At 38.8% G+C, this 24,601-nt stretch overlaps 1 protein-coding gene across 1 annotated transcript in view; it reads right to left on the bottom strand.

Annotated features, from left to right (window-relative positions):
• LOC131229617 (uncharacterized) overlaps positions 1 to 9,783 on the bottom strand; it is a 29,295-nt gene extending 19,512 nt beyond the window's left edge. The window contains exons 1-2 of the mRNA XM_058225610.1: positions 8,883 to 9,783; positions 7,402 to 7,458 (exon numbers count right to left, since the gene is read on the bottom strand). Of these exons, the coding sequence (XP_058081593.1) occupies positions 7,402 to 7,458; positions 8,883 to 9,690 (865 nt within the window). The 5' untranslated portion in view covers positions 9,691 to 9,783. The remainder of the gene's footprint in view (positions 1 to 7,401; positions 7,459 to 8,882) is intronic.
• Positions 9,784 to 24,601: the final 14,818 nt, after the last annotated feature.

The raw sequence follows: 24,601 nt of genomic DNA, 5'->3' as shown, positions 1-24,601 counted from the left end.
TGGGTTGACCCCTTCTTGTCATGTCCTGGAATTGACTTTTTGCCTAATATGGCTTTTGATGGACAATTATTTTATAAACTTTTAATGGTAAGTTTTACGTATTGCAATATGATAGACCACTAGTTATAAAAGGTTATATAAATGGAATAATGTCAATCGATTGTATTACAATCACTATCTAGAATCATTATAGTATATTAAAATTCTACTTGCTGAAGCTTCATGAGCCAGGGATGGTGGTACGACACACTATGCTCGAGTTGTCGGTCTATACTAGATGACAACCCCCCTCCCCCATAGTGACCTTTGAGATTTCTTTAAATGGTTGTTTGTAATTGGACTATTAACGGTTGAGCTAATCATGCATTTTGTGGTATATGAGAACTATCAGGTGGCTAATCCAGATGTTGTGGTAGCATGTACCCTTTCTTGAGATATTTTCCCCGACTCACAAACCATTGTCGATCGACCCAATTTATGTGATCTAATCACTTGAATCTGTACTTATTGTATTTTCACTGATGATTAACCACTTTGAAATTACATGTGAGTTTTTCCCCACTTGGTGGGGTTTTGCCTTAATTGCTAGCTGGATGAGCATCCCTAAACTGATGTGCATGTGCATGCATTCACGCTTTTAAACGAGAGCGTCAATGTATATTATTTAAATGATGTTTGTCTGCCTTATGAAATTGTCTTATTATTATAATGGTCATTTAAATTAGTTGTTATAGACTTTTTCTGAAAAATTATTCTTAATTATTTTGATGATACGGTAAATCTTAGGGGTAGACCTCACTGGGATAGCCATTGACATTATTGAACCATATTCAGCTGGAGTAGGAGACATAAATTATATGCAGGTCGGTGCTTATCTAGAGCATGAGGAGTTAAATAACCTTGTGGCTCTAGATTCTAGATTTCATTTATATTAATTTTCTACTCATGTATTTGTATGACTTGAGTCATTGGTTTGTATAAGCCTATGGGCAGCCACTTCTATATCTTGAGTATTTAAATGTATATTCAAACTCTTCTTTTATGCTTGATTTGTTTCTCTTCCACTACAATACTCATTTAAAAAAAAAAAAATACATTATGAAATGTGAGCTATTTTTAAAGGTTAATGCTCGAAATTTTGAAAAACGAGTATTAAACTCAGGTTAAGAAATCAGGGGTATTACAAAAAACCTACATCATTTCCTTTGTTGTTAGGTTACAATTAATTAAATCCATTATTTCTAATCTTTATATTTTTTGGTCATATGCCTTCTTACTCCCTAAAGCTTGTTACAATATTATTGAAAGGCACATAATAATAGCTTCTCTACTTTCATACCATTAGGTGGGGGAAGATCTACAGGCCTTAAGATGAGGGCGACTTAGGCATTATTGCATTGCACATTATTGCCAGAGCTTGTATCCTCAAATAATTTTAGAAATTTATTTGTAAAGATGGCAACCTTTGGGTAAAATGGGTCCATGAAAAGTATATTGGCACCAATTTGGACCATTAACATGCCCTCTAATGATTCATGGGCTTGGTAAAGTATTCTCAACGTTTGATATATTACTAAATGCCACACCAAATTCCTTGTGGGTAGTAGGCAATCTATAGACTTTAGTATGATCCCTAGCTAAGAGATAGAAGCCTATTTGATCCCATGGGAATTTAGGTCATTCAAGATCTTGGCTTAGGAACTAACATCCCTGTTAGTACTCTAATCCAAGACACTGAATGGTAATTCCATTATCTTACTTCTCTTACTCTAGGTCAGCTCTTCAAGAAAATTAGAACGTGCCAAATTATTCCTGTTGATGATGAGATCGTCTAAACTCTTTTCGCGAATGGGTGCTCTTACTTTTGTCTTTGCTATGAAGGCCTGTAAAACTGCTCAACCTATCTTACCTTGGAGTGAATTCCTTTGGTTCAATTGTTTTATTCCCCAACACTCCATTACGGCCTAGATGGTATTTCTTGGAAGCCTGAAAATGAAAGACATGCTCTTTTACCTTAGTATTGTGGATGAAATTGCTCGTGTATTTTTTCAACATGTTGTTGAGTATATTAATAAGTTGTTCTTCTCTTATGGGTTCATCTGCTAGATCTAGAACAATATGTACTCTTCACTTTTTATTCCTCTTGTTCCTCAGTCAATTATTCTCTAATCAATTTCTTATATTATAGCAAATACTAATGATCAAATCTTTGTTGTCTTAGCAGGCTTTCCTTTCCTGCCCTTGCGTGGCATATTTGGAGAGAGAGAGAGAGAGAGAGAACCATATTTTTAATGCTATATATACTTTAAAGGAATCCATCTTTAGAAACATTGTTCGGATATGAGAGCTAGGATTATATTCTTATTTGGGCCCTCTATTACAGCTAAGGCTATCTATAATTTGGGACCTCCCTACTACCTATTCTATTCTACATTCTCATACTCAATAAACCACTCAGTTGCACAGAATCATCTCATATTGGACTCTTGCTTGTGCTAAGATATCTAATATTAAAGTCAGTTTCCTTCGTTTTTCCCCTTTTGCTCACCCAATTTGGGGGATAATCTCCAATTCTGACATGCAATGGACTCTAGATGAATGTCATCAAACTTTGTTTCAAGGCATATCTGAATTTAACTTTACTAATATTGTAGATGCTACAATCTTGGTGGACAATGTTACTGACAGATGTCTTAAATTTGTATACGCTGGTTCGATGACATCGAAGCAAATTCGATGAAATCAAAATTTTCCACGTTTTTTAGCCCTGGTCGCTAGACAGTTTTGGTCATTCTTCGATAATATCAAAGTAGGTTCGATGTCTTCGAAGGTTTATGCAGATTTGTTTGCGGAAACGTAGATTCTGCGAATTTTATTTTCGATTTTGCTTAGGTTTCTTTCTAAAATACAGGACTAGGAGCTATTCTAAGAGGTTCTAAGGTTTCTAAAAGGGTGTTAGGGTTTCTAAAAGGGCTCTAAGGTTTCAAGAAGTAGAGAAAGGTGAGGTTTGAGGATTGCTTAAGCCAGGTAAGTCCTCTATCTTTGTAATCTGTACTTTTATAGTGAAATTTTCTATCACTTTGTGCCGTGGTTTTTTCCTAAAAGGGTTTTCCATGTAAAATCGTTGTGTGCTCTTGTGTGTACTTGTTTCTCTTTGATTGCTTTCCTAGATCTAGATCTGTGTGATTTCATAGGCCAAAATCCCAACAAGTGGTATCAGAGCAATCGTTGGGGCACATATCTGAATCTGCAGGATTAACAATAATGAGAAGCACTAGGTATGATATTGGGAAGTACTCAAGAAAAAATAACTTTGAGTTATAAAAGATCAAGATGATCAGTTCCTTAATCAAGCAAGGTGAAGATGGTGCTGAGTGAAAGTCTACTATGACTGATGATGATTGGAATACCCTTGATAAGAAGGCCTTATCCTCGATTTGTTTATGTCTCACGGATGAGGTTCTCTATAATGTCATGAAGGAGAAAACTGCGACTAAGTTATGGGCTAAGTTAGAGGATGCCTATGCGAAAAAATCCTCTGAAAATCGCCTACACTTGAAGCGTCAGTGGTATAATTTCAAGATGACTGAGGGTAGAGATCTGGAGGCCCACATCAACAACTTTAATAAATTAGTTTGTAAATTGCTAGATATGGAGGAAGTGATGAAAAATGAGGAACAAGTGCGTATGCTGCTGAATTCTATTCCAGAATCATATAAGTCATTAAAGGACACGATATGTACCACAAATAAAACCTTAAGTGTCGACACTGTTATCTCATTCCTTCAAGGGAAGGCTATGAGAAAGCTAAATGGTGACATGGGGATACCTTCTGATGCACTATATACGAAGGGCAGGAATTCTGAACAAGGTACAGGATCTTCAAGTTCTAGATCCAAATCCAAAGGCAAGGGCAAATGTAAGTTAAAGTGTTGGAACTGTGGGATGGAAGGACACATGAAGAAGGATTGTAAAAATCACAAATCTAAGAAAGAAGAATCTGAGGCTTCTTATAGGGAGGCCAATGCTACGACATCGGATGAATGCAGTGGATGTGATGGTGATATCTTGTCTGTGTCAATGATCAGATGCCCATACGATGATCGCAAGGGTGAATGGATTCTAGACACAGAGGCATCTTTTCACATGACTCCTCATTGGAGTTGGTTCACCAGCTACAGGGAGTGTGATAGTGGATAGGTGTTTATGGACAATGACATTGCCTGTAATGTTGTGGCTGTTGGTATGGTACACATCAAGATGTTTGATGGGACAAAGCGTACCCTGACTAACGTGAGGCATGTTCCTGACATGAAGAAAAATCTAATTTTTCTTGGTGTAGTTGAGGCAATGGACTGCAAGTTCACTGATATTGATGGTGCTCTTAAAGTATCTAAGAGGGCACGGGTAATCATGAAAGTGCAGCGACTCGGTAATTTTTACAGGTTGATCGGGAGCACTTTAAAAGGTGGAACCACAGTGGCTAGAAGGATTCCACCTTTACATGTGTGTGACATGCTAGGCATGTCCACATGAGTAGGCAGGGCATGAAGGCAAAGATGCGCGAACAGAGATACGGAGTAGGTGGATTAGCCACCTGTGAGAAGAATCACACCGCATAATCGCAAGGTATCAGCAAGGTACATGGTCGACTCTAATATCGCATATGCTCTTGTTACAGATGAGAGGGATCCGTCTTCTATTCAGATGGCTCTAGGTGAGCCTGGTGCTGAGAAGTGGAAGGTATCTATGGATGATATGATGGACTCATTGTACCGGATCGACACGTGGGAGCTAGTGGAGCTTCTAGTGGGCCAGAAAGTAGTTGGATGTAGGTAGAAATTCAACAGGATACAACATAGATACAAAGCGAGGTTAGTAGCGAAGGGTTATGCTCAGAGAGAAGGGATCGACTTCTCAGCGATATTCGCGTCAACGGTACAATAGGTGTCTATGATATTCATATTGGCGCTAGTTGGCTAATGTGATCTCAAGCTGGAAAGGATTGATGTGGAGTCTGCACTTCTGCATGGAAAATCGGAATGGTAGATCTATATGAAGCAACCAAAGAGCAGTTCGAAGTTCAAAGTGGCTAAGAAAAAAGTTTGTAGGAGGTCGTGTTACGACCTGTCGCCTAGGCAAGTATAAAATTTGATTCATTTATGGTGAGTCAGGTATTGTATGTTGATGACATGTAGATCGCCAATAATGTCATGTCTGATATCAACATACTAAAGACTCGGTTAAGTGGGACATTCGAGATGAAGGATCGGGGGCTGTAAAAATAGTTCTTGGCATTGATATTCATAGAGACTGGAAGAGGAGTAAGTTTTAGTAATCACAGGTAGAATACCTTGATTAGGTATGTGATGGACTGGACAAAGCCGGTGAGCATTCACTACGCGGCTCACTTCAAGTTTTCCTCAAAACATGTCCCAAAACAGTTGAGGAAAAACAGGATATGTCTCATGGGCCCTATTCGAATGCGGTTAGCAGTGCATATCATGATCTGTATTAGACCGGTTATTTCATAAGCAATCGGTGTTGCAAACAAATACCCCGGTAAGCAACATTGGATGATGGTGAGATGATTACTTCGATACATTTGAGGTATAGAAGATTACGTCTTAATTTTGAGAAGACAAGAGCAAAGGTGGTTGGGCATGTGGATCTAGGTCTAATAGACATGCTTACTAAGATCATTCCTTCAGAGAAGTTCAAGTTCTGTGCAACGTCTTTGAGCTTGGCGATGGCGTAAAAGAAAGACGGAGTGTGCAAAAGAAACAGTAATTGAAAGTTATGATGCGAGGCAGAGTTAAGAAAATGAGTCAAAAAGCTATACGTTTGAAGATTGAAGGCATGGTGGAGATTGTTACTGACAGATGTCTTAAACTTGTATATGCTGGTTTAATGACATCTAAGCTGGTTCGATGTCATCGAAGCCAGCTTGATGAAATCGATTTTTTTCTGTGTTTTTCAGCTCCGGTCACTAGACGGTTTTGGTCCTTCTTCGATGACATCGAAGTAGGTTCGATGTCATCAAAGGTTTACGCAGATTCATTTGCGGAAATGCATATTCTGTGAATTTTGTTTTCGATTTTACTTAGGTTTCTTTCTAAACCTATAAATAGGCATGTATACGGGATTAAGAGCTATTTTAAGAGGTTCTAAGGTTTTTAAAAGGATGCTAGGGTTTCTAAAATGGCTCTAGGGTTTCAAGGATTAGAGAAAAGGTGAGGTTTGATGATTACTCAAGCTGGGTAAGTGTTCTATCTTTGTAATTTGTGCTTTCATAGTGGAATTTTTTGTCGCTTTGTGCCGTGGTTTTTTTTTTCCGAAAGGGTTTTCCATGTAAAATCGTTGTGTGCTCTTGTGTGTTCTTGTTTCTCTTGGATTGTTTTCCTAGATCTAGATCTGTGTGATTTCGCAGGCCAAAATCCCAATAGACAATTGTTAGAGTCTAGCAACCACCATGGATCCTTCCTCCTCTTAGGAGATGTGTCTTTTCGCCCAGGGAGTGCACTCTTTTATTATTTCACCCAATGGTCGTATTGATATTGTTTCAGGACACATTCGCATACGACTCTCTCTAAGCTTGCCACTACCTCCATGCCCTCATGTTACCGTTTTATCACCAAGATCAAGATTGATGGTTTGCTTTGATGCTTGGCCCAGACTGTTGGGTTCTCTTTATCCCTAGTGGTTCCCCTCCTTTAGTCTTCTTTTCTTCTTCTTCTTGTTTTTTTTTATTTTTTTCCTAAGGGTTTGTCTTGCTGCTTGTATATTTTTGGGCTTTGCTGGATAAGCAACACGAGAGTATTCCCCCTCCCCAAAAAAGACAAGGTTGAAACATAATTTGTGTAGTTGACTCCTATTAGCCCATATAAGGCTTAGATGATGATAATAATGTAGTGGTGGTCGTATTAATCTGTCAACTTGAATATTAGTACGTACCATCTCAGTATGCCTAATACACTATACATGAGGCCCACTTTGACATATCTGAACTGTTCAAATGAGTGGCATTATTATGGATGACCCACTTTAAAAAAAAAAAAAAGTGACTGGACAATACAATGTGTCGCACCATCGCTTGTAGATGGACGGTCCACGCTAAAATTGTCAACTGTTCACATTTAGTATGCAAAAATCTATTAATCTGATGGTTAGGAATCATTCGAATTCATGCAGTTTTACACAATGGAATACCCACATTGGGGCCACCGACAAAGAGCTTGGGGCACAAGGTCCATCCAGATTACGAAGACTACAATTTTGTGCAGGACCATGCGCTTCGAAGGACCTTCACCTTTGCAAAAGGTACTTTTGGTGAAGAAAAAAAAAAGCCCTTTTACCTTTGAAAAAAACAAAGACAGCTCAGAGAGGATTGAATTGGCGTACCTAGGATACCCATTATTGTGTCCCACTTTTGCTTACATGTCCCGCTCCATGCATACCCTACGATAGCCATAGGCATGCACACATCAATATTCAGGAAAAAACAAATAAGAAATGGGCGCGTTTGGCTGCACTAAATATCAAGATATATTGCACCAAGTGCTTTCATTATCATACAAGCGGGTGCAATAAAGCTCATGTACACACCACACATGTGCCGCCAAAGATCCAATTCATCTGTTAGAACGGCAGATACCCCATCTAAAGAATCACGTTGGTCCACTTGTCAGATGTGGGACAGTTTGCAAAATAAGTGTAGGGTATACGAAAAAACTTGGTTGAAATTTTCTAATTCATTCACCAGTTTCCAATGTTGTAGTTGAAATGCTGAGTAGACCATATATATATATATATACATACACGCACACACACACACACACAACCTGATGGATGGATTGGATCTTGTAACAATGTGCCAAGCTAGCGTGTAAATGAGCTTTACTACACAGGTATGGGCACTTAGCCCGTCTACTTTACCAAATTAGACTGATTAATTTTAAAATAGCACAATTTTTATTATATTTGGCGCAACCAAACACGTCCAAAAGCAATTTTTTTATTTTTATTTTTATTTTTATTTTTTTAAAGTGTAGTAAAGAAAACATTCCAGCATGTAGGCCTATGACCAAGCCCAGACCACAAATGCTGAGCCAGATCTTGTTGAATAAGATGAGCTGGGTCTGGCTCTCTTGTTGGGCCTTCAGTAGCCACACCCAAGCTCAAGCCCAGATATTAATCAACAAGAAACATGGCCTGGCCTACCCCCTCAGGCCTCTAGTAAGGTTATCAACGGCCGGGGTTGACTGTGCTGAGGTTAGGTTGATCACAGCCCAACTAAATTTTCGGCCTATATAGGCCTATGCCAGCCCACAGGCATGAGAGTTAGCCCCAATCTCAGCCGGATCTATGTGGGGCCCACCTCGATGTAAGTATTTTATCCACACCGTTCATAGCTTTTCTCAGATCATTTTAAGTATTGATCCTAAAATTGAAGCAGGTCCACAGCTACCGTGGACCACACCAAAGGAAGCTGTAGTGATAATGACACCCACCATTGAAACCAAATGGCCACCGTGATGTTGTTTTACCATCCAACCTATTCATAAGGTCATGTAGACGTGGATGAAGTGAAAACACAAATATCAGCTTGATCGGAAACTTTTCCAGCTCCCAAGAAGTTTTTAACGGTGGACGTTCAATCTTCACTTTGTGGTTCACATAAGACATAGACCTGTCTCATTTTTTGGATGACATATTAAAATGATCTTAGGAAAACGATGAACGGCGTGGATAAAACACTTACATCATAGTGGGCCCCACAGAGCCCCGCCCGGACGGATTAGTAGGACGCAATCCGCGTCCATCTCAGCCTAGGCAGATGTAAATGGACCTAGATCAGAACATGTATCGGCTCAGATGCTAACCTTGTCCATAGCAATTCGTGGTCGTGTTCACCCCATTACGGCACACGCAAACGAACGACCGATCCAAGTCCCTGAATCCACACACACCAGCGCTCGTCTCACACTCATTACATGCGTCCGTTAGATAAGACCCATTAAATTGCAACGATATCCCATAATTCCACCGTGTTGGATCTCCCTCATTCCCACCGAACCCATACAAGCACGTATACGACGAGCATTGTAGCTTCGGAAGATCCAACTGATACCCTGAGCTGACCCCACTCTGCGGCTTGTAAACACAACAAGTAGAAATAGGCCCATTAGGCACCAGCCCAATCCCCGTTACACCTCTACATGAATATATCCCTCTGCAGAGATTCGAAGACCCGGTATCGCACAGCTCCTCATCAGAGTCGAAAACCGGCGATGACGTCGAACAGCCCAACAGCACGAACACATCTTCCGACGTTAACTGGAACGGTGCGGCACGACCTAAGCCAAAGCTACCGGAATTTTGCATCGAATCGCATGTTGACATGAGGGGATCAGTGACGATGAGTGTTGAAGCCGTGTAGTCGATGGAGGATATGGTGTAGAAGCCAGTGTCCGTCGAGAATTGAAGTGTCCTATCGATGCATTTCACGTATGTGGCGAAATCGGGGTGGCCGCAACCGAAGCCGGTGCCGAACGGGTACTTAATCGGGACCGAGCCACATACGTCGCGGCATGTGGTGGTGCCGGGGAGCACGTGCGGGCCATCGGAGGGCTCGTGTGATAGTGTGAATAAAGGGAGAGATAGGAGTAGTAGTGAAAGGGTGGAAGCCATGGTTGGTGAGTGAGAACTAGTTCTTTTAGCTGTTGAAAGATTTGAACATGTACAATCATTTTTCTTCCACGTTAGCTGTTTTCACATGCACCAATGTCTGCATGTTTGCCAGATCCAAGACATCCATCAGGTGGGTTCCACCATTTGGGTGCCCACCTGTCCATTGATTGTGTTTACCACAATGTTAGAAGCAAATAAACGGCTTTAAAAAATTGGCCATGTGCGGCAATTGGTACATGTATCTGCCATCAGCTAGGTGGCTAGTGGTCAGTGCTATGTGGACCCCACCATGATGTATGTGTTTTATCCAAGCCGTCCATACATTTTGAAATATAAATTTAGGGCTTGATCTCAAAAATGTGGTAGATATATATCTCAGGTGGACCACACCATGGGAAAACAGTTGTGATTGAATGTTCACCATTAAAAACCTCCTAGGGCCACTGTAATGGTTATTTGACATCTAACCTGTTGATTAGGTCATACAGACTTGGATGAAGGGAAAAAATATATATCAGCTTGATCCAAAACTTTTGTGGCCCCTAAGAAGTTTTTAATTGTGGTCGTTCAATCAACACTTTGTGGTCCAATTGAGATTTGGATCAACCTCATTTTTGGGCCCATATCCGAAAATGATCTGTAAGAATGAGTGGACGGCATGGATTAAACAAAAACATCATGGTGGGTCCCATGGCTAGTGGCAGGGTGAGTAGCGGATCCGTTTCCACATCTAAGATATCCATCATGTGGGTCCCTTCTATCACGTGAACCACAGTGCTAGAAGGGTTTTGATAGGAAACGGTGCCACCGTACCACAGTATCATACGGCGGCAGGTTTCCACCCTCGGTTTGAATTTTTTGAAAGATCTGAACCGTTCATGTTGTCTTTACTACCACATAGAAGGTGTGAACTTAGAATCACGCTTCGTCATTGATCCTCATCTTTGAATGTTAGATCTAAATGTAAATGTCATTGAATATTCATCTTCATTGGAATCATCTGTTCAACGAATGCTTCTTATGACGGCCTGGGTAGCACAAGAGTCCAGAACATGAACGGTTCAGATCATCAGTTAAGATGCAATCCCGCAGTGCCATGTTGTGGTCAGGTGCACCACACCATATCAAAAGCCACGTCAGATGCGAATAGAGGGCTTAAACAACGGTTTTACAAATTGTGGCCCACCTGATCAGTGGACGGACATGACTTTGGGAAACGGATTGGCTGCTCCCCCTGCCATCAGCCCCGTGGCTGGTGGTCGGTGCTCTGTGGGCCCCACTATGATGTATCTGTTTCATCCATTCCATTCATCCATTTTTACAGATTATTTTAGACTTTTATACCAAAAATGGGAGGGATATAAATCTCAAGTGGACCACACCACAGGAAAACAATGGTGATTGGATATCCACCATTAAAATCCTCCTAAGGTCCACTGTACTGTTTATTTGACATCCAATCTTTTGATTAGGTTATAAAGGACCAGATGAAGGGAAATACCAAAGATAAGCTTGATCCAAAACTTTTATGGCCCCCAAAAGGTTTTTAATGGTCCACACTTATTCAACACTGTTTCCTGTAATGTGGTCCAATTGAGATTGGGATATAACTCATTTTTTGTCTTATACCATAAAATTATCTAGAAAAATAGATGGACGGCATGGATGAAACACGTACATCATGGTGGGGCCCACAGAGCACCGACCATCAGCCATTGGCTGGTGGCAGGGGGAGTAGCCAATCCGTTTCCCATGGGCCCACCTGATGTCCAATTTGAAATGGGAGCAGGGAAATGTTCTTTCGGCGCTCGTGCTTACTTGACTTTTCTCCGTCATTTTCTTCTTCCTTGAAACTCGGGCCTTGTTCATGATTTCTAGCTAGAAAGCACTTCGATATGAAAGTAAGCTATGTTTTCAATTTTCATCGATGCTTAAATGGTGGTGACTCTTCCTTGATATACGAGCCATGCGTGTGCATAAATCTAGACCGTCGAAATTATAGCCTCTGTTATTTAAGAGTATAGATGCGAAAGTTACACCGATTGGACATTATTAGAGCTACCATATTTGCCAATAAATTTGGACTATTGACTTGATACAATTCAACGGTCGATTTCATAGAGAACAGTTGGATGGTTAGATTGTCACTCTCAGGATTTTGTCATCTAAAAATTGGGCTCATGATTTGGACAGTACAGATTTACATCTATTTGTGCCATATGTGTGGTGGATGAATCACCACCGAAGTACTCGACTACAGAGATATTTCATCACCAGTTTTTATGTCGGGCGTCCCATCCACCGCATGCGGGGAGCGGATTACGTGTGGCCCCCAGTCTCAGCCTAAGCGCGCGCATTAGGTACTATCCCCGCCCGGCCTGTTCAGAGCTCGGGACAGGCGGAGGCTCCGAGGGCCACTGAGGGGGGAAACGGATTGGCTACTCCCCCTGACACCAGCCCCGTGGCTGGTGGTCGGTGCTCTGTGGGCCCCATCATGATGTATGTGTTTCATCTATTCCGTTCATCCATTTTTACAGATCATTTTATGGTTTGATCCCAAAAATGAGTAGTATATAAATCTCAGAGGCACCACACCACATGAAAACAATAGTGATTGGATATCTATCATTAAAATCCTCCCAAGGCCCACTGTATTGTTTATTTGATATCCAATATGTTGATTACGTCATACAGGCCCAGATGAAGGGAAGAAACGAAAATCAGCTTGATCCAAAACTTTTATGGCCCCAAAATTCTTTTTAATGGTCGACGCTCATTCAACACTGTTTCCTGTAGTGTGGTTCACTTAAGATTGGGATATAATTCTTTTTTGGTCTCATACCGTAAAATGATCTCTAAAAGTAGATGGACGGCATGGATGAAACATATACATCATGGTGGGGCCCACGGAGCACCGACCATCGGCCATTGGCTGGTGTCAGGGGGAGTAGCCAATCCGTTTCCACTGAGGGGTCATCAAGTGACGTATGAATTTTATCCCCACCGTCCGTACATTTTTTAATGTCATTTTAGTATTTTATTCTAAAAATATAGAATATCCAAGGCTCAAATTGACCACACGGTGGGGATTGAATTACAACCGTTGAAAACTTTCAGGGACCACAAAGGTTTTGGATCAAGATGATATTTATTTTTTCACTTCATCTGGATGTATATGACCATATCAATAGGTTGATGGAAAATAAATAACACGGTGGACCCTAAGAAGGTTTCAACGGTGAACATCCTTGGCACCGCTGCTTCCTGTGGTGTGGTCCACTTGAGGATTTATATGACTTATTTTTGGACCAGCTAAAATGATATTTAAAAATGGATGGATGGTGTGGATAAAATTAATACAACACAGTGGCACTCCCGAGCTCCGAACAGGCGGGGTTAGTACCTAATCCGCGCCCTTAGCCTGGACAGTGTAGCCGGACGCGGTTTGGCCAGTGACGCTGCCATCAGCCTAGTGTCGGTGCTATGTGGACCCCACCATGATATATATATTTTATCCACGCGGTCCATCCATTTTGAAAGATAATTTTAGGTCTTGATCAGAAAAATGAGGTAGATCTAAATCTCAGGTGGACCACATCATGGGAAAACAGTAGTGATTAAATGTCCACCATTAAAAACCTCCTAGGACCCACTGTAATGGTTATTTGACATCTAACCTATTGATTAGGTCATTAGGACTTCGATGAAGGGAAAAAATATATATCAGCTTGATCTAAAACTTTTGTGCCCCCTTGACGTTTTTAATGGTGGGCGTTCAATCAACACTGTGCGGTCCACTTGAGATTTGGATCAACCTCATTTTTGGGATCATACCATAAAATGATATGGAAGAATGGGTGGAAGGCATGGATGAAACACATATATTATGGTGGGCCCGCAGAGCAGCGACCACTAGCCATTGGATAGTGGCAGGGTCAGTAGCCAATCCGTTTCTGGTGTAGCCCTTGCCGTGGGGCCTACCTTGATGTATGTGCTGTAAATCTTCGCCGTCCATCCGTTCTTCCAAATCATTTTACGGCATGGGCGCGGAAATGAATCAGATTTAAATCTCAGGTGGAACAGTGGTGATTAACTATTAAAAGCTTTTTTCTAAGCCGCGTAAGTTTTGAATCAAGTTGATCTTTGCTTCTTTCCCTTCTCCCAGGTTTCCATGACCTTATGGACAGGTTGGATGGAAAACAAACATCACGTGAACATTACTTTAGAAGTTTGTAACGATGGGACTGTTTTCATTAATGTCTCACCTGGTATGAGTAGAAATTTGCCTCGGCGGATCTTACTTTTGACCTATTAGTCTAACTAAATCTCCAAAACTTTATTTTACATTTCTACCATACTGATTGACTTTCATAGACAAAACTACTGTTATTTTTTGGGCTATATTTGTTTCATTCAATCATACCCAAAATCATAAAAATCCATCTTTTTTTATTAATTTTCGGTTGAAATCTCCGGTTATTGTCATTTTACATTTGTAATCTTTCTTAAGGATCTACTCATTACTTCGAACCGGTTGCATTGATAAAATTGAAATCTTTCGGGTTTTGTCCATAAGAGTTTTCTACAATCTTTCTCAGGTTTCTATTTTGAAATCGTGTTTCACTTCATCGCAGTCTTCTTCTTCTTCTTGAACTCATGTTTCACTGGAATGGCGGCCGTGGGAGGTAAGAATGAAAAATGAATGTGTGTGTGTGTGTGTGTTTTTTTTTTTACAGTGAAATTGACCGGTAAAAACTCACTAAGTACATGTCTAAATTCATCGAGTACTTGGTCAAATTCACCGAGTATAAGTGATTAACCAAGTACAGGTGAATATTGACCAAGTATAGGTGAAAATTCATCTTAGTGAGGGTAACCGAGTTCATAGGATCGTAAGCCGCACATGGGAGTGCAAGGAACCGTTTAGGTGATGCGTTAAAAGCGAGAGGAAGGAAGGAGGAACAATAAACCTTTGAAAAATGTCCAAAGAAATGGAAATAAAAAATAAAAATTGAAGTTGGTGCAAAAAGGGGGGTGAGGGTCGACCCTCAGATATTTCCAGTGAGCTAAGGTCGACCCTCAAAATCGAGGGTCAACCCCTGAATACTAGACAGAAAGTCAGGATCAATCCTCGAAAACGATGCGCAAAGGTCCAGGGTTGACCCTCAAAATCGAGGGTCAAGCCCCGACTGTCCAGAGATCAAGGGTCGACCGTTGAAATTGAGGTTCAACCTTCGATGATTTTACGATGGTTGAAAATCATCTTAACACCTATACTCGGTGAATTTTCACGTACTTGGTGAATTTACAATGGTTAAAAACTGTTTCAACACCTGTACTCGATGAATTTACAACGGTTGAAAACCGTCTCAATACTTGTACTTGATGAATTTATGGCGATTGAAAACCATCTCAACACTTGTACTTGGTGAATTTACGATGGTTGATAACCTTCTCAACACTTATACTCAGTGAATTTTCATGTACCAGGTGAAATTTCACCTGTACTCGATGAATTTACGATGGTTGAAAACCGTCTCAACACTTGTACTCAATCAATTTTTCCTTGTACTTGGTCAATTTTCCCTAATACTAGGTGAATTTGACTGAGTACGGGGAAAATTTGACCAAGTACAGGTGAAAATTCTCAAAGAATGTGAAATTTACTAAGTATAGGTGAAAATTGACCTAGGTGAAAATTCACCAAGTATAGGTGAAATTTGACCGAGTGTAGATTAAAATTGGAGTATAGGTGAAAATTCACCGAGTATAGGAAATTTGACTAAGTTGGGACCGAAGAGGTCTTCGATGGGATAGAAGGCTACTGAATTTGAGCAGTTATTTTAACAACTCAACACTTCTAAATATATATCCCAATAAGATAGATTTTACTAAAATAAATATACGCAAAGGAGTAAATATATGCTATTCTCATCCACAAAAAAAAAAAAAAAAAGACGTATCCTAAGGCATGGAAATTGACCAAGTACTGGGTGAAAAATCACCGAGTATAGAGTGAAAATTCACCAAGTACTTGTGGAAATTGACTGAGAACTGGGTGAAAATTGACCGAGTACTTGTAATCATAGTTTTGGGTTTTAGGGTTTATGGTTTAGGGTTTACAAAGGGAAATTTCTCCAATTATACCTGCGGTGCATGGCTTCTTAAACGAAGGCACTATTTTCTTCCTCTTCTATCTCTCAAATCCCTCTTCAATGTAACACGTTTCAAGTAATGAAGAAAATGAAGTGGAGATTTCAAAAAGAAAAAGGAGGAGAATATTTGAGGAAGAAATACGAAGAGAGGAGATGATTTCAGGACGATTTGAAGAAGATGGGTTTTGGTATAGCAAGGATATTTTTGTCCAAAAAAAAACTCTAAAGTTTAGAAATGGAAAGTAAAGTGTTGAAGATTTAGAAATGTTGCTCAGTTAAAAGTGCAATTTACAGAGGAAAATTTCTCTTATATGAAAATGACATGTTACATTACACCAGAGGTAAGAGGTGTATGAAAATATTTTTTGATATATTTGGTGTGCTTTTTATAAAATCATAACTAGCATCGATTTAATGTTGCACGCCATCAGGTGACGAATAAAGTAATGCGAACAATGCATCTAAAAGCAGAGCACAATTGAAGAGTAAACCATGAGAGAAGAATATAGCTTGGCCGAGATAAGAGAAACAATCAAAATGAGAAACGTAATAAGAGAAGGATCTAAATGGTGACGCCTCAGTTGCCATAACTGTCGAAATAATTTTTTTTTAAAAAAAACATTTGAAGAATAACTACACAAGAAACCTATAAATAGCAGGAAAATTAGTGGAGCAAAACAACCGCACACCGATCAAACCAAATCAAATCTATCAATTTACTTTTATCTCGAGTTATCTTAGAAGTAGTGATAATCTAGTAGCAGTAATTATTAGCGATAATCCTTAGTTGTAATCCAGGTTTACACTTATATGTTGAATTTAATCCTTATCCAATATCAATAGCTTTTTTATGAGATACATTCTTGCATTCGCTCTTAGTGATCGATTGTGAGTTTTTCCTTTTGTTTGATTACAATGTCTACTAAAAAACTCATTTCTAGTGAAAGGCAAAGTGTAATTTATATTCGAAGGAAGAACCCCACCCTCCGAAAATCGCCTGATTATCATAGATATTCTTCAAGTAGATGAGTAGGCAACCAATCTTCTCATATTCGGTTTTATACTGTTAAGTTGGACGTATCTGCTTATTTTGGCACCTGGGTCAAAGTTGATCGATTTGAATCGAGCCACCATATCGATTCTAGAACACACCGTATGACAGAAAACAAACCGAGTGCCATAAATTTTTGGCATGCCCATGGGACTTTAATTATACCTACCTGTATAAAAGTTTTCTGGAATCATGAACAAAAGAGGCGATCGAAATGCTTTTTTAGCTACTAATGATGCAACTAATGAACGTCCTATCCATGTGGAAGAATTGTAGGTCTAGTAAGTACCCAAGCAAGTGAATCCATTATCCAATCTGATGTTTGCTCTACAAAATTTAGATTGAGTATCGACATCTTGTGTTGAACCCCTTGAGATTTTGTTAGCCGAAATGGTCAATATGCAAAGCGAAATTCAACACATTGCGGAATTATCACGTGTTCAAGCTGAACAGTCATGTACTCAGAATGAAACCTTTAATAGATGGATGGTTAACCACCCCGAGAGCATGAACTGATTGATGGTTATTTTTGTTAAAAGGGCACCTGTTACACCTTAACAACATATTAATATTAATTCAATTGGAAATCTGGTATCGGTACCTCTGGTATAGCCAGTACCATAGGACCCCCCTCTATGAGAAAATATATTTCTTTCCCCTGTTCCAGTTCAAGATATATAAAATTCACTACCACTTATAGATTTCAGGTAGCCTTAATTTGAGAATAGGAATTTTGTCCCTTAAGCTAGGAATCACGGGATACGTGGGAACTGCTTTTGCCCAGAAACCATCTTTATAATGAGGAGCAATACCCAACTAGTCCAGAGGCACCTCTAATGGGTGGGCAACAACATTGAGACCATAATCAAATTGTGCAACTAGTCCAAAGAGATAGCAGGCTAATTTCTTGGCCAAATTACTAGTCTAGTATATCATAGGCCTTATCCTAATTGGGTCAACCGGCAATATCCATTGCCAAGGAATTATTGACCTCATTTTACATTATTAACAGGTGATATATGTCAATTGAACATAAAACTTATCGATCAATTTACCATACAATGTGGGGAATTGGCCAATAATGATTATTATAAAATGCAATTATTCAGTCATTCACTAACTGGAGTAGCCTTTACTTTGTATTCTAATCTTTCCCCAATTCCATAGAAACATGGCAGGAAATGGAACAAAAGTTTTATTCCCAATTCTTTTATAAGGACAAAGAAATTTTTATATTTGATCTTACATATTTTCATCAATTTTCAAGAGAATTGGTCAAAAATTATATTGCTAGATTTAAAAGAATAAAAAGCCGATGTAGTCATGACTGAAGCAGAATTTGTACAATTAGCCTAAGATGCTATAGAATTTTAACTTTGAAAGAAGTTCATAGGGATAGAATTCACAAATATTTATGGTCTATCTAAAAAATTATCTCGATATGAGTCTATACTTTAAGAGTTAATACAACAAAAGGATTCTTCAATGGGAATATGAAATTACGTGGTAGGGTATAGTTTTACCACGACTACGCATGCAGAAGCTTGACAAAGCTATAGAATGAATAGCTATGTCTTAGAGGTGGTGAATAGGACCACTTAAAAATTTACCAAAAACATAATTCCCTACTTAAACTAAAATTTCAATTTAAACTAAGAAGGAAAATCCAATCCAAGCATTCATATAATTTTCTAATTAAACACAAGCATGGATAGAAAGTACGCAATTCACAATCGCAAACACAAGCATGTATAGTTGTTCGGTTTCCCTACTCCAGTCCTGGGATACGCACTCTCCTCGAGTGTACCGGTATTCACTATCAGAAGTTTTAAATTAGGTTCACTTCTAACTTTTTGATAACGTCTAAATATTGCATATTTATCCTTTTAATTACATCAATTTTTTTGAAAGTTAGGTGTTAATTCAATATAATTATATATGTTTTCGTCATGCGATGTGATTTTGGACCTAAAAGATGAGGATGTGCTTCAAGGATGAAATTAGAGCTCAAAAGAAGATAATGAAGATTTGGAGGTGATCAATGAAGAATTCATATGTCAAAGATCCAAGAAAACTAAAGAGAATGGATGGAGAAAAAGCATGCTAAATCACAAATCCGATAATAGAAATAAGAGACTGTTCGGTCCCAACTGAGGTTGCTTCAGTCCGCCCGAAAGTGTATAAAATAGTTCAGGAAAAAACGGTGATTTTCAAAGTTATTTTGGCTTGACATTTGGTGCGACCGAAGCCATGTTTGGTGCAACAAATGAGAGTTTGCTGCGACTTAATGGAGACTGAGACTTCATATATATTTTAAAGAAATTTGGCTGTAATCGAGAGAAAATTCAGTGCGACCGAAGTGATGTTCGGTGCGACCAAAGGCTACAGTCAGTTACAGCTGAAGTGTAATAAAAGTGCAAAAATTAAAGTCGATTTCAAGTCAGTGCAAATTTTTTCTATTTAAAGGGATATTCTAAGCTTTCTCAAGAAAAATTAGGGCTTGAGAGAAAGACCTAGGGGTGGTGGAGCTTCTACAGAGTTGTCCGTCTTCTTCACCTCAAATCTAATTTATCTTTTGTTTTTCTTCTAAGATGTTAGATATGTTAGGCTAATCTCTTAGTTAAGGCTAAGGGATGAAACTTGTAGTTCAATTACAATATTTAGTTTATTTAATTCAATAACATTGGTTTGAATGATGATAGTAGATTAATTAGATTTAGATTTACTTTAAAGTCTTTGATTTGTTTATTTATGAATTTGTTGTGCGCTTTGGGTACAATGAATGCTCGGATTTAACAATTGTTTAGCTTGAATTAGAGAATGAATCAATATGTATAATTGATTAATTTAGTATCGCTTCTGGGTGCATTGGACGCTTTTGATACACTGCGATTGAGATCCGAATGCTTCATAAGTGAATCAATCAATTGAAATCATATTCTTATTAATGTTTATGAATGGTTTAACCGAATTATCTTCCAATTAGATAGGATGAGACTTTGATTCCAATTGAGATATACATTGAATAAGTTAATTTGATATTGTAATGCCCCAGTTTTTGTAACCCAAGTTTAGTATTCATTTTTTGAAAACTCGAGTGTTAACTTTTAAAGATGGCCTGAATTTCACATATAGCTTTTTTTTCCTTTCTTTTTCAAGATTGAGCAGTTCAACAAAAGAGAAACAAATGAAATATTAAGGAAACTCTAAATACACATTCAAAATATAGAAGTACCAGTCCATAGGCTTATACAAACTAATATGTCAAATTTTAAAAATATAGGGAAGTATAAAACCGATACAAATGAAATCTATATTCTATAGCCGCAAGATCATTCAACTCCTCAAGGTCCCTATGAGCACCAACCTGCACATCATTTATGTCTCATACAATAATTAGATATGGTTTAATAACGTCAATGGCTATCCTAGTGAGGTATACCCCTCAAGATTTTTCATGCCATCATAATAGTTAAACATAATGTTATCAAGATGTTTCTACACTAAACCATTTATAATGATCATAACAAACGATATTGTAATCCATCACACTAATCAATGATAGTTCTAAAATAAGAATCAAATGAAATAATTCATGATACAATCTTATTTAAATGCGTGGATGCATGAATGCATATCAGCCGATGGATGATCATCTAGCTATGTTTTGGGCAAAACCATGAGTGGGGCAATACCCACATACAATCTCAAAGTGGTTAGTCACCAGCGAAAGTACAACAAGTACGTGCTCAAGTGACAAGCTCATATAAATTTGATCAAATGTTGGTGGTCTAGGAGCTAGCGAAACATACCACGACAAATGATACGTGCTACAACATTCAGAATTAGTTACCCATCATCTTCAGTGGTAGTCACTAGTGAAAGTACACCAAGTACGTGCTTAAGTAACAACTCACACAAACTTGTTAAGTACTCATGAGTGGGGTGAAACTCACATGCAACCTCAAAGTGGCTAGTCACATCGAAATTACAACAATTATATGCTCAAGTGACAAGCTCACACAAATTTTCACATTCGTATAATGCACTAGTCTTTCCAAACGGTCAACCAGGCACCCGATAACATTTACATGCCATGAAATGCATGATTAGCTCAACTGTTATTAGTCCAATTACAAATAACCATTTTAATAAAGATCAAGGGTCACTATGGGGGGCTCGTCACCGAACATAGGCCAACAGCTCGGTCATAATGTCCTATACCATCATCTCCTACTCATAAGACTACAACACTAGGATGTTTAATGGTAACCTCTTCAACTAGTGGGCAATCATAGTTCAACAGTGTGGAACTTACCATCGCAATGTTATACAAAAATAGTCCATTATAACCATATATGGCAAATATTTCATCAAAGTCACATAGGCCAAAAAGTCCATTCAAGGATACAATAAGAAGGGATTATTTTCAGAAACTACATAGGCACAAATGATCCACAAGATGGAAGTCCACAAAAAAATTTCATTTAATCCATTACACAAATGACCACTAGTTCGAGGACTTCCAAAAATACCATCTAGTAATCATAAGTGGCAAAACATGCCATATACCATATCGATAGCAATTATACATGTAAAGCACTCATTTTAAACCAGAATAGAGATATTTGATATCCATAGCATATTCAAATACTTAACTTTAAATTCAATTATCAATCGTTTATGAAGAATTACTCAAATAGAAATTAACATTTATCGTCATTTTCACTGAATACTATATTAAGCAATCAATAAAATAAATGAACTAAGCTAACAATCATGATTTAGAAAAGCTTGAAGGGTGATCCTCACCTTTTAACAGTCAGAACCTACTCTTAAGTCATTAAAGTGCGTGCACATGCTGTAGGGTTGAGTCCTTAATTAACTCGTATTCACTCGATTGAACAACTATGATAGAAAATGTTTAAATTAAAACTAAATTCATTCCAGAAATCACTAGAAGATATTCATTGAGTCAACTTACTTAGAACAGTTCAACCGAGGGTGAATCAAGTTTATCTACAAACTCATTCAAATACTAAATAGGATGGACAGGTCAAAATTCAAAGAATTTCTAATTTTCATCCCTGGATATTTTTGGGCCATTTCAACCGATCGACTTGAACGTTCGACGACATGTTGACAGGCATGGGAATAACTAAATAGGATGATGACAAATGATCATACCCTTGTTAATTCAAACCAGCAATTACTGAGGTAACTTAGTTACCTAGATTCAAATAGGCTTTAACTTAAATTCGGTCGAAGGTCAAGCGAACCAGATGCGAGCTTGAACTCTAGAGAAATTATGTGTCACTGTTGTATCTAAAACACACTTTGATGTAACAGGGGCGGATCACGACCGTACACTTGATTTGTTAAAATAAAGAGATCAAAGATGAGATTAGCTTTAGCCAAAACTCAATGGAGAACAACCGAGTCATCTTGGTTGGCACTGCAGATGATGGAAATGAACAACAACTAGGCTCACATCCACCCTCAACTACCTTGCTTTCTCACTCTCTCCCTCTTTGAACTTTTACCGGATCTAAACTCATCCAGAATCGTGAATCAGCTAACTTGACAGCAAGCCAAGTTTCAAAAGTTGTAACATAACTCGACAATCAAACTTAAAGAGTAGCCGATGCTTAGCTTCCTCTACTCCTCCCTCTCATTCTCTCCTCTTCTAATACGTCTATGAAGATCTAGAATAAATCTAGACTCGTCCTAAACACATACAATGGCTCGACAGGAGTTAAGTTAGTCCGACTCGTCAACAACCCGCGTGCAGGTCCAAGCTCCATCCTCCAATTCTTCTTCTTTCTTCTCTACCTTTCTCTTCTCACAGAAAGGCCAGAAACATTTGGACTCACCATACACAACCTGAAAACCTGAACGAACTCAGTGAGTTGACCCGTGCGGCATTGATACAACGTACATTCTATGTTGCAATGATTTAGTTCGTGGATGTTACACACAATGCAGATTTTGGAGTAATCTTTGGTGGTGAGATTTTGGTTGTGTGGCCTACCTAATGAATGTCATGAATGTGAAATCGGTGGTTAAATTAAGCTCAGTGGCTACAACATCTTACCAGGAAAGATGACCGAGCTCATATGACAACTTTCGAATGGTGGCATTGCTCTTCAATCCGATCTTCATGGATGATCCAGACAAACTCTATCAAGTTTCCTGATGTAGGTTTTCAAATCTTGGAGGACATTTACCTGATGCTTTTAAGCTTGAAAGAGTTTCGACTTGGTTTTGAAAAAATAAGAAGAAACAGTTGTGGCTGCAGTTTCTTGCCACTTAGCTAGGATTTTGGGATTATCTGGGATGAAATATCCTCTCCTAGATGATCTAGATTGATTTGGGGTAGCTTTTAGAACTCTATAGATGGCTAAGATCATGCCAATGCATAAAACAAACAGATTCCTTCCGCCTTCTTTTAAGTTGCAAAACCCTAACGTCAAGGAGGGATACACGACTAAGATTTCTTGAAAATAAAGGGTTAAGATTAAAGGATCCCCACATACATAGATTGTCAATGTGGTAGCCCATAGTATTTTCATTTTTTAAAAAAATTAGCCACTCAAACCTAATTGAGCCAAAAATCGTGTGCATACACGTGTGTTGCAACACATAAGGGCCTGTTTGGATTGCCAGTTACGAGTGTATAGTATCATATTATGGTCTTTGATGTGACATGTCCTTTGTTTGTTTTCAAACGGGAGGGCGACGCATTTCACGTGCGCGAATACTGCGTAGAACTAATTTTGAAACTCGATTGTAAAGTACTCGGCGACGGCGTCGCAGTGTCCTGTCATGTCTCTTCACTATATTGTATTGAAGAGGGATAGACTTCGAAAACTTTCCATTTCAAGATAGATGTTGGGAGAACGGGCGATGCTATACTCCTTCTTCTCCGTAGATCATCTCCTTTAGCCTGCATGTCGGAGATGAACTGAATTATTCCCTCTTAGACAGACTTCATCATATAGTGGCTCGAGTACCTCACTGCCACCTTTCTCTTTGCAAACCGGCTGTCCGTGCTTCTCAGTCCAACTGCGGAGAGCACTTGCTTCAGGTATGATCCTCCCTCCTCTAGAAATCGGTTTGGCTATATCCAACGACCTTTACCAATATCAGATTCTATCTTTATACGATTAGAGATATACACCCTGACCGTATACACCCTATTTCTCATCTCTATCCGTATATGGGCGATGGTGGGGCAATTTTCTTTTGTCGAATCCAATATCGATTTTGATAAAAGATTTCACTGAACAGTGAAAGTCTGGAAAAGATGGGTGCATGACACCCATCTATTTGTGGAAGGCCATATACAGGTAGTGTCTATACCGACGAATCTTTTGATCAGGTGGATATGTCCTGGATTACATAAAACCCTTCTCTAAGATTTCAAAACCATTCCTTCATTTGTTGTCTTTGAACGTTTCTGTTTTATGGAGTAAGCATTATCTTATAAGGAACTGCATAGTCTGGGTTGATCTCAAATAGAAGTATTACTTTATCAACAAATTCTCTCCTAAAATTTGAAATACCTGATTGAGGAAGCAAGTGGTGATTGAGGTGCTTTTTTTTTTTCCTTTAGAAAATATTCTTAATGTCATATGAACAGGTATGATGTATGAAACTGTTCAATAGTAAGTAAAAATTTGATGTTCGCAAAAAGCAATTGATT

Source organism: Magnolia sinica, chromosome 16 (assembly GCF_029962835.1).
Source record: "Magnolia sinica isolate HGM2019 chromosome 16, MsV1, whole genome shotgun sequence".
In the NCBI taxonomy this organism is placed as follows: Eukaryota; Viridiplantae; Streptophyta; class Magnoliopsida; order Magnoliales; family Magnoliaceae; genus Magnolia; species Magnolia sinica.
Note: the sequence above shows the minus strand (reverse complement) of the source record. Positions and strands in the feature narration are given on the sequence as shown.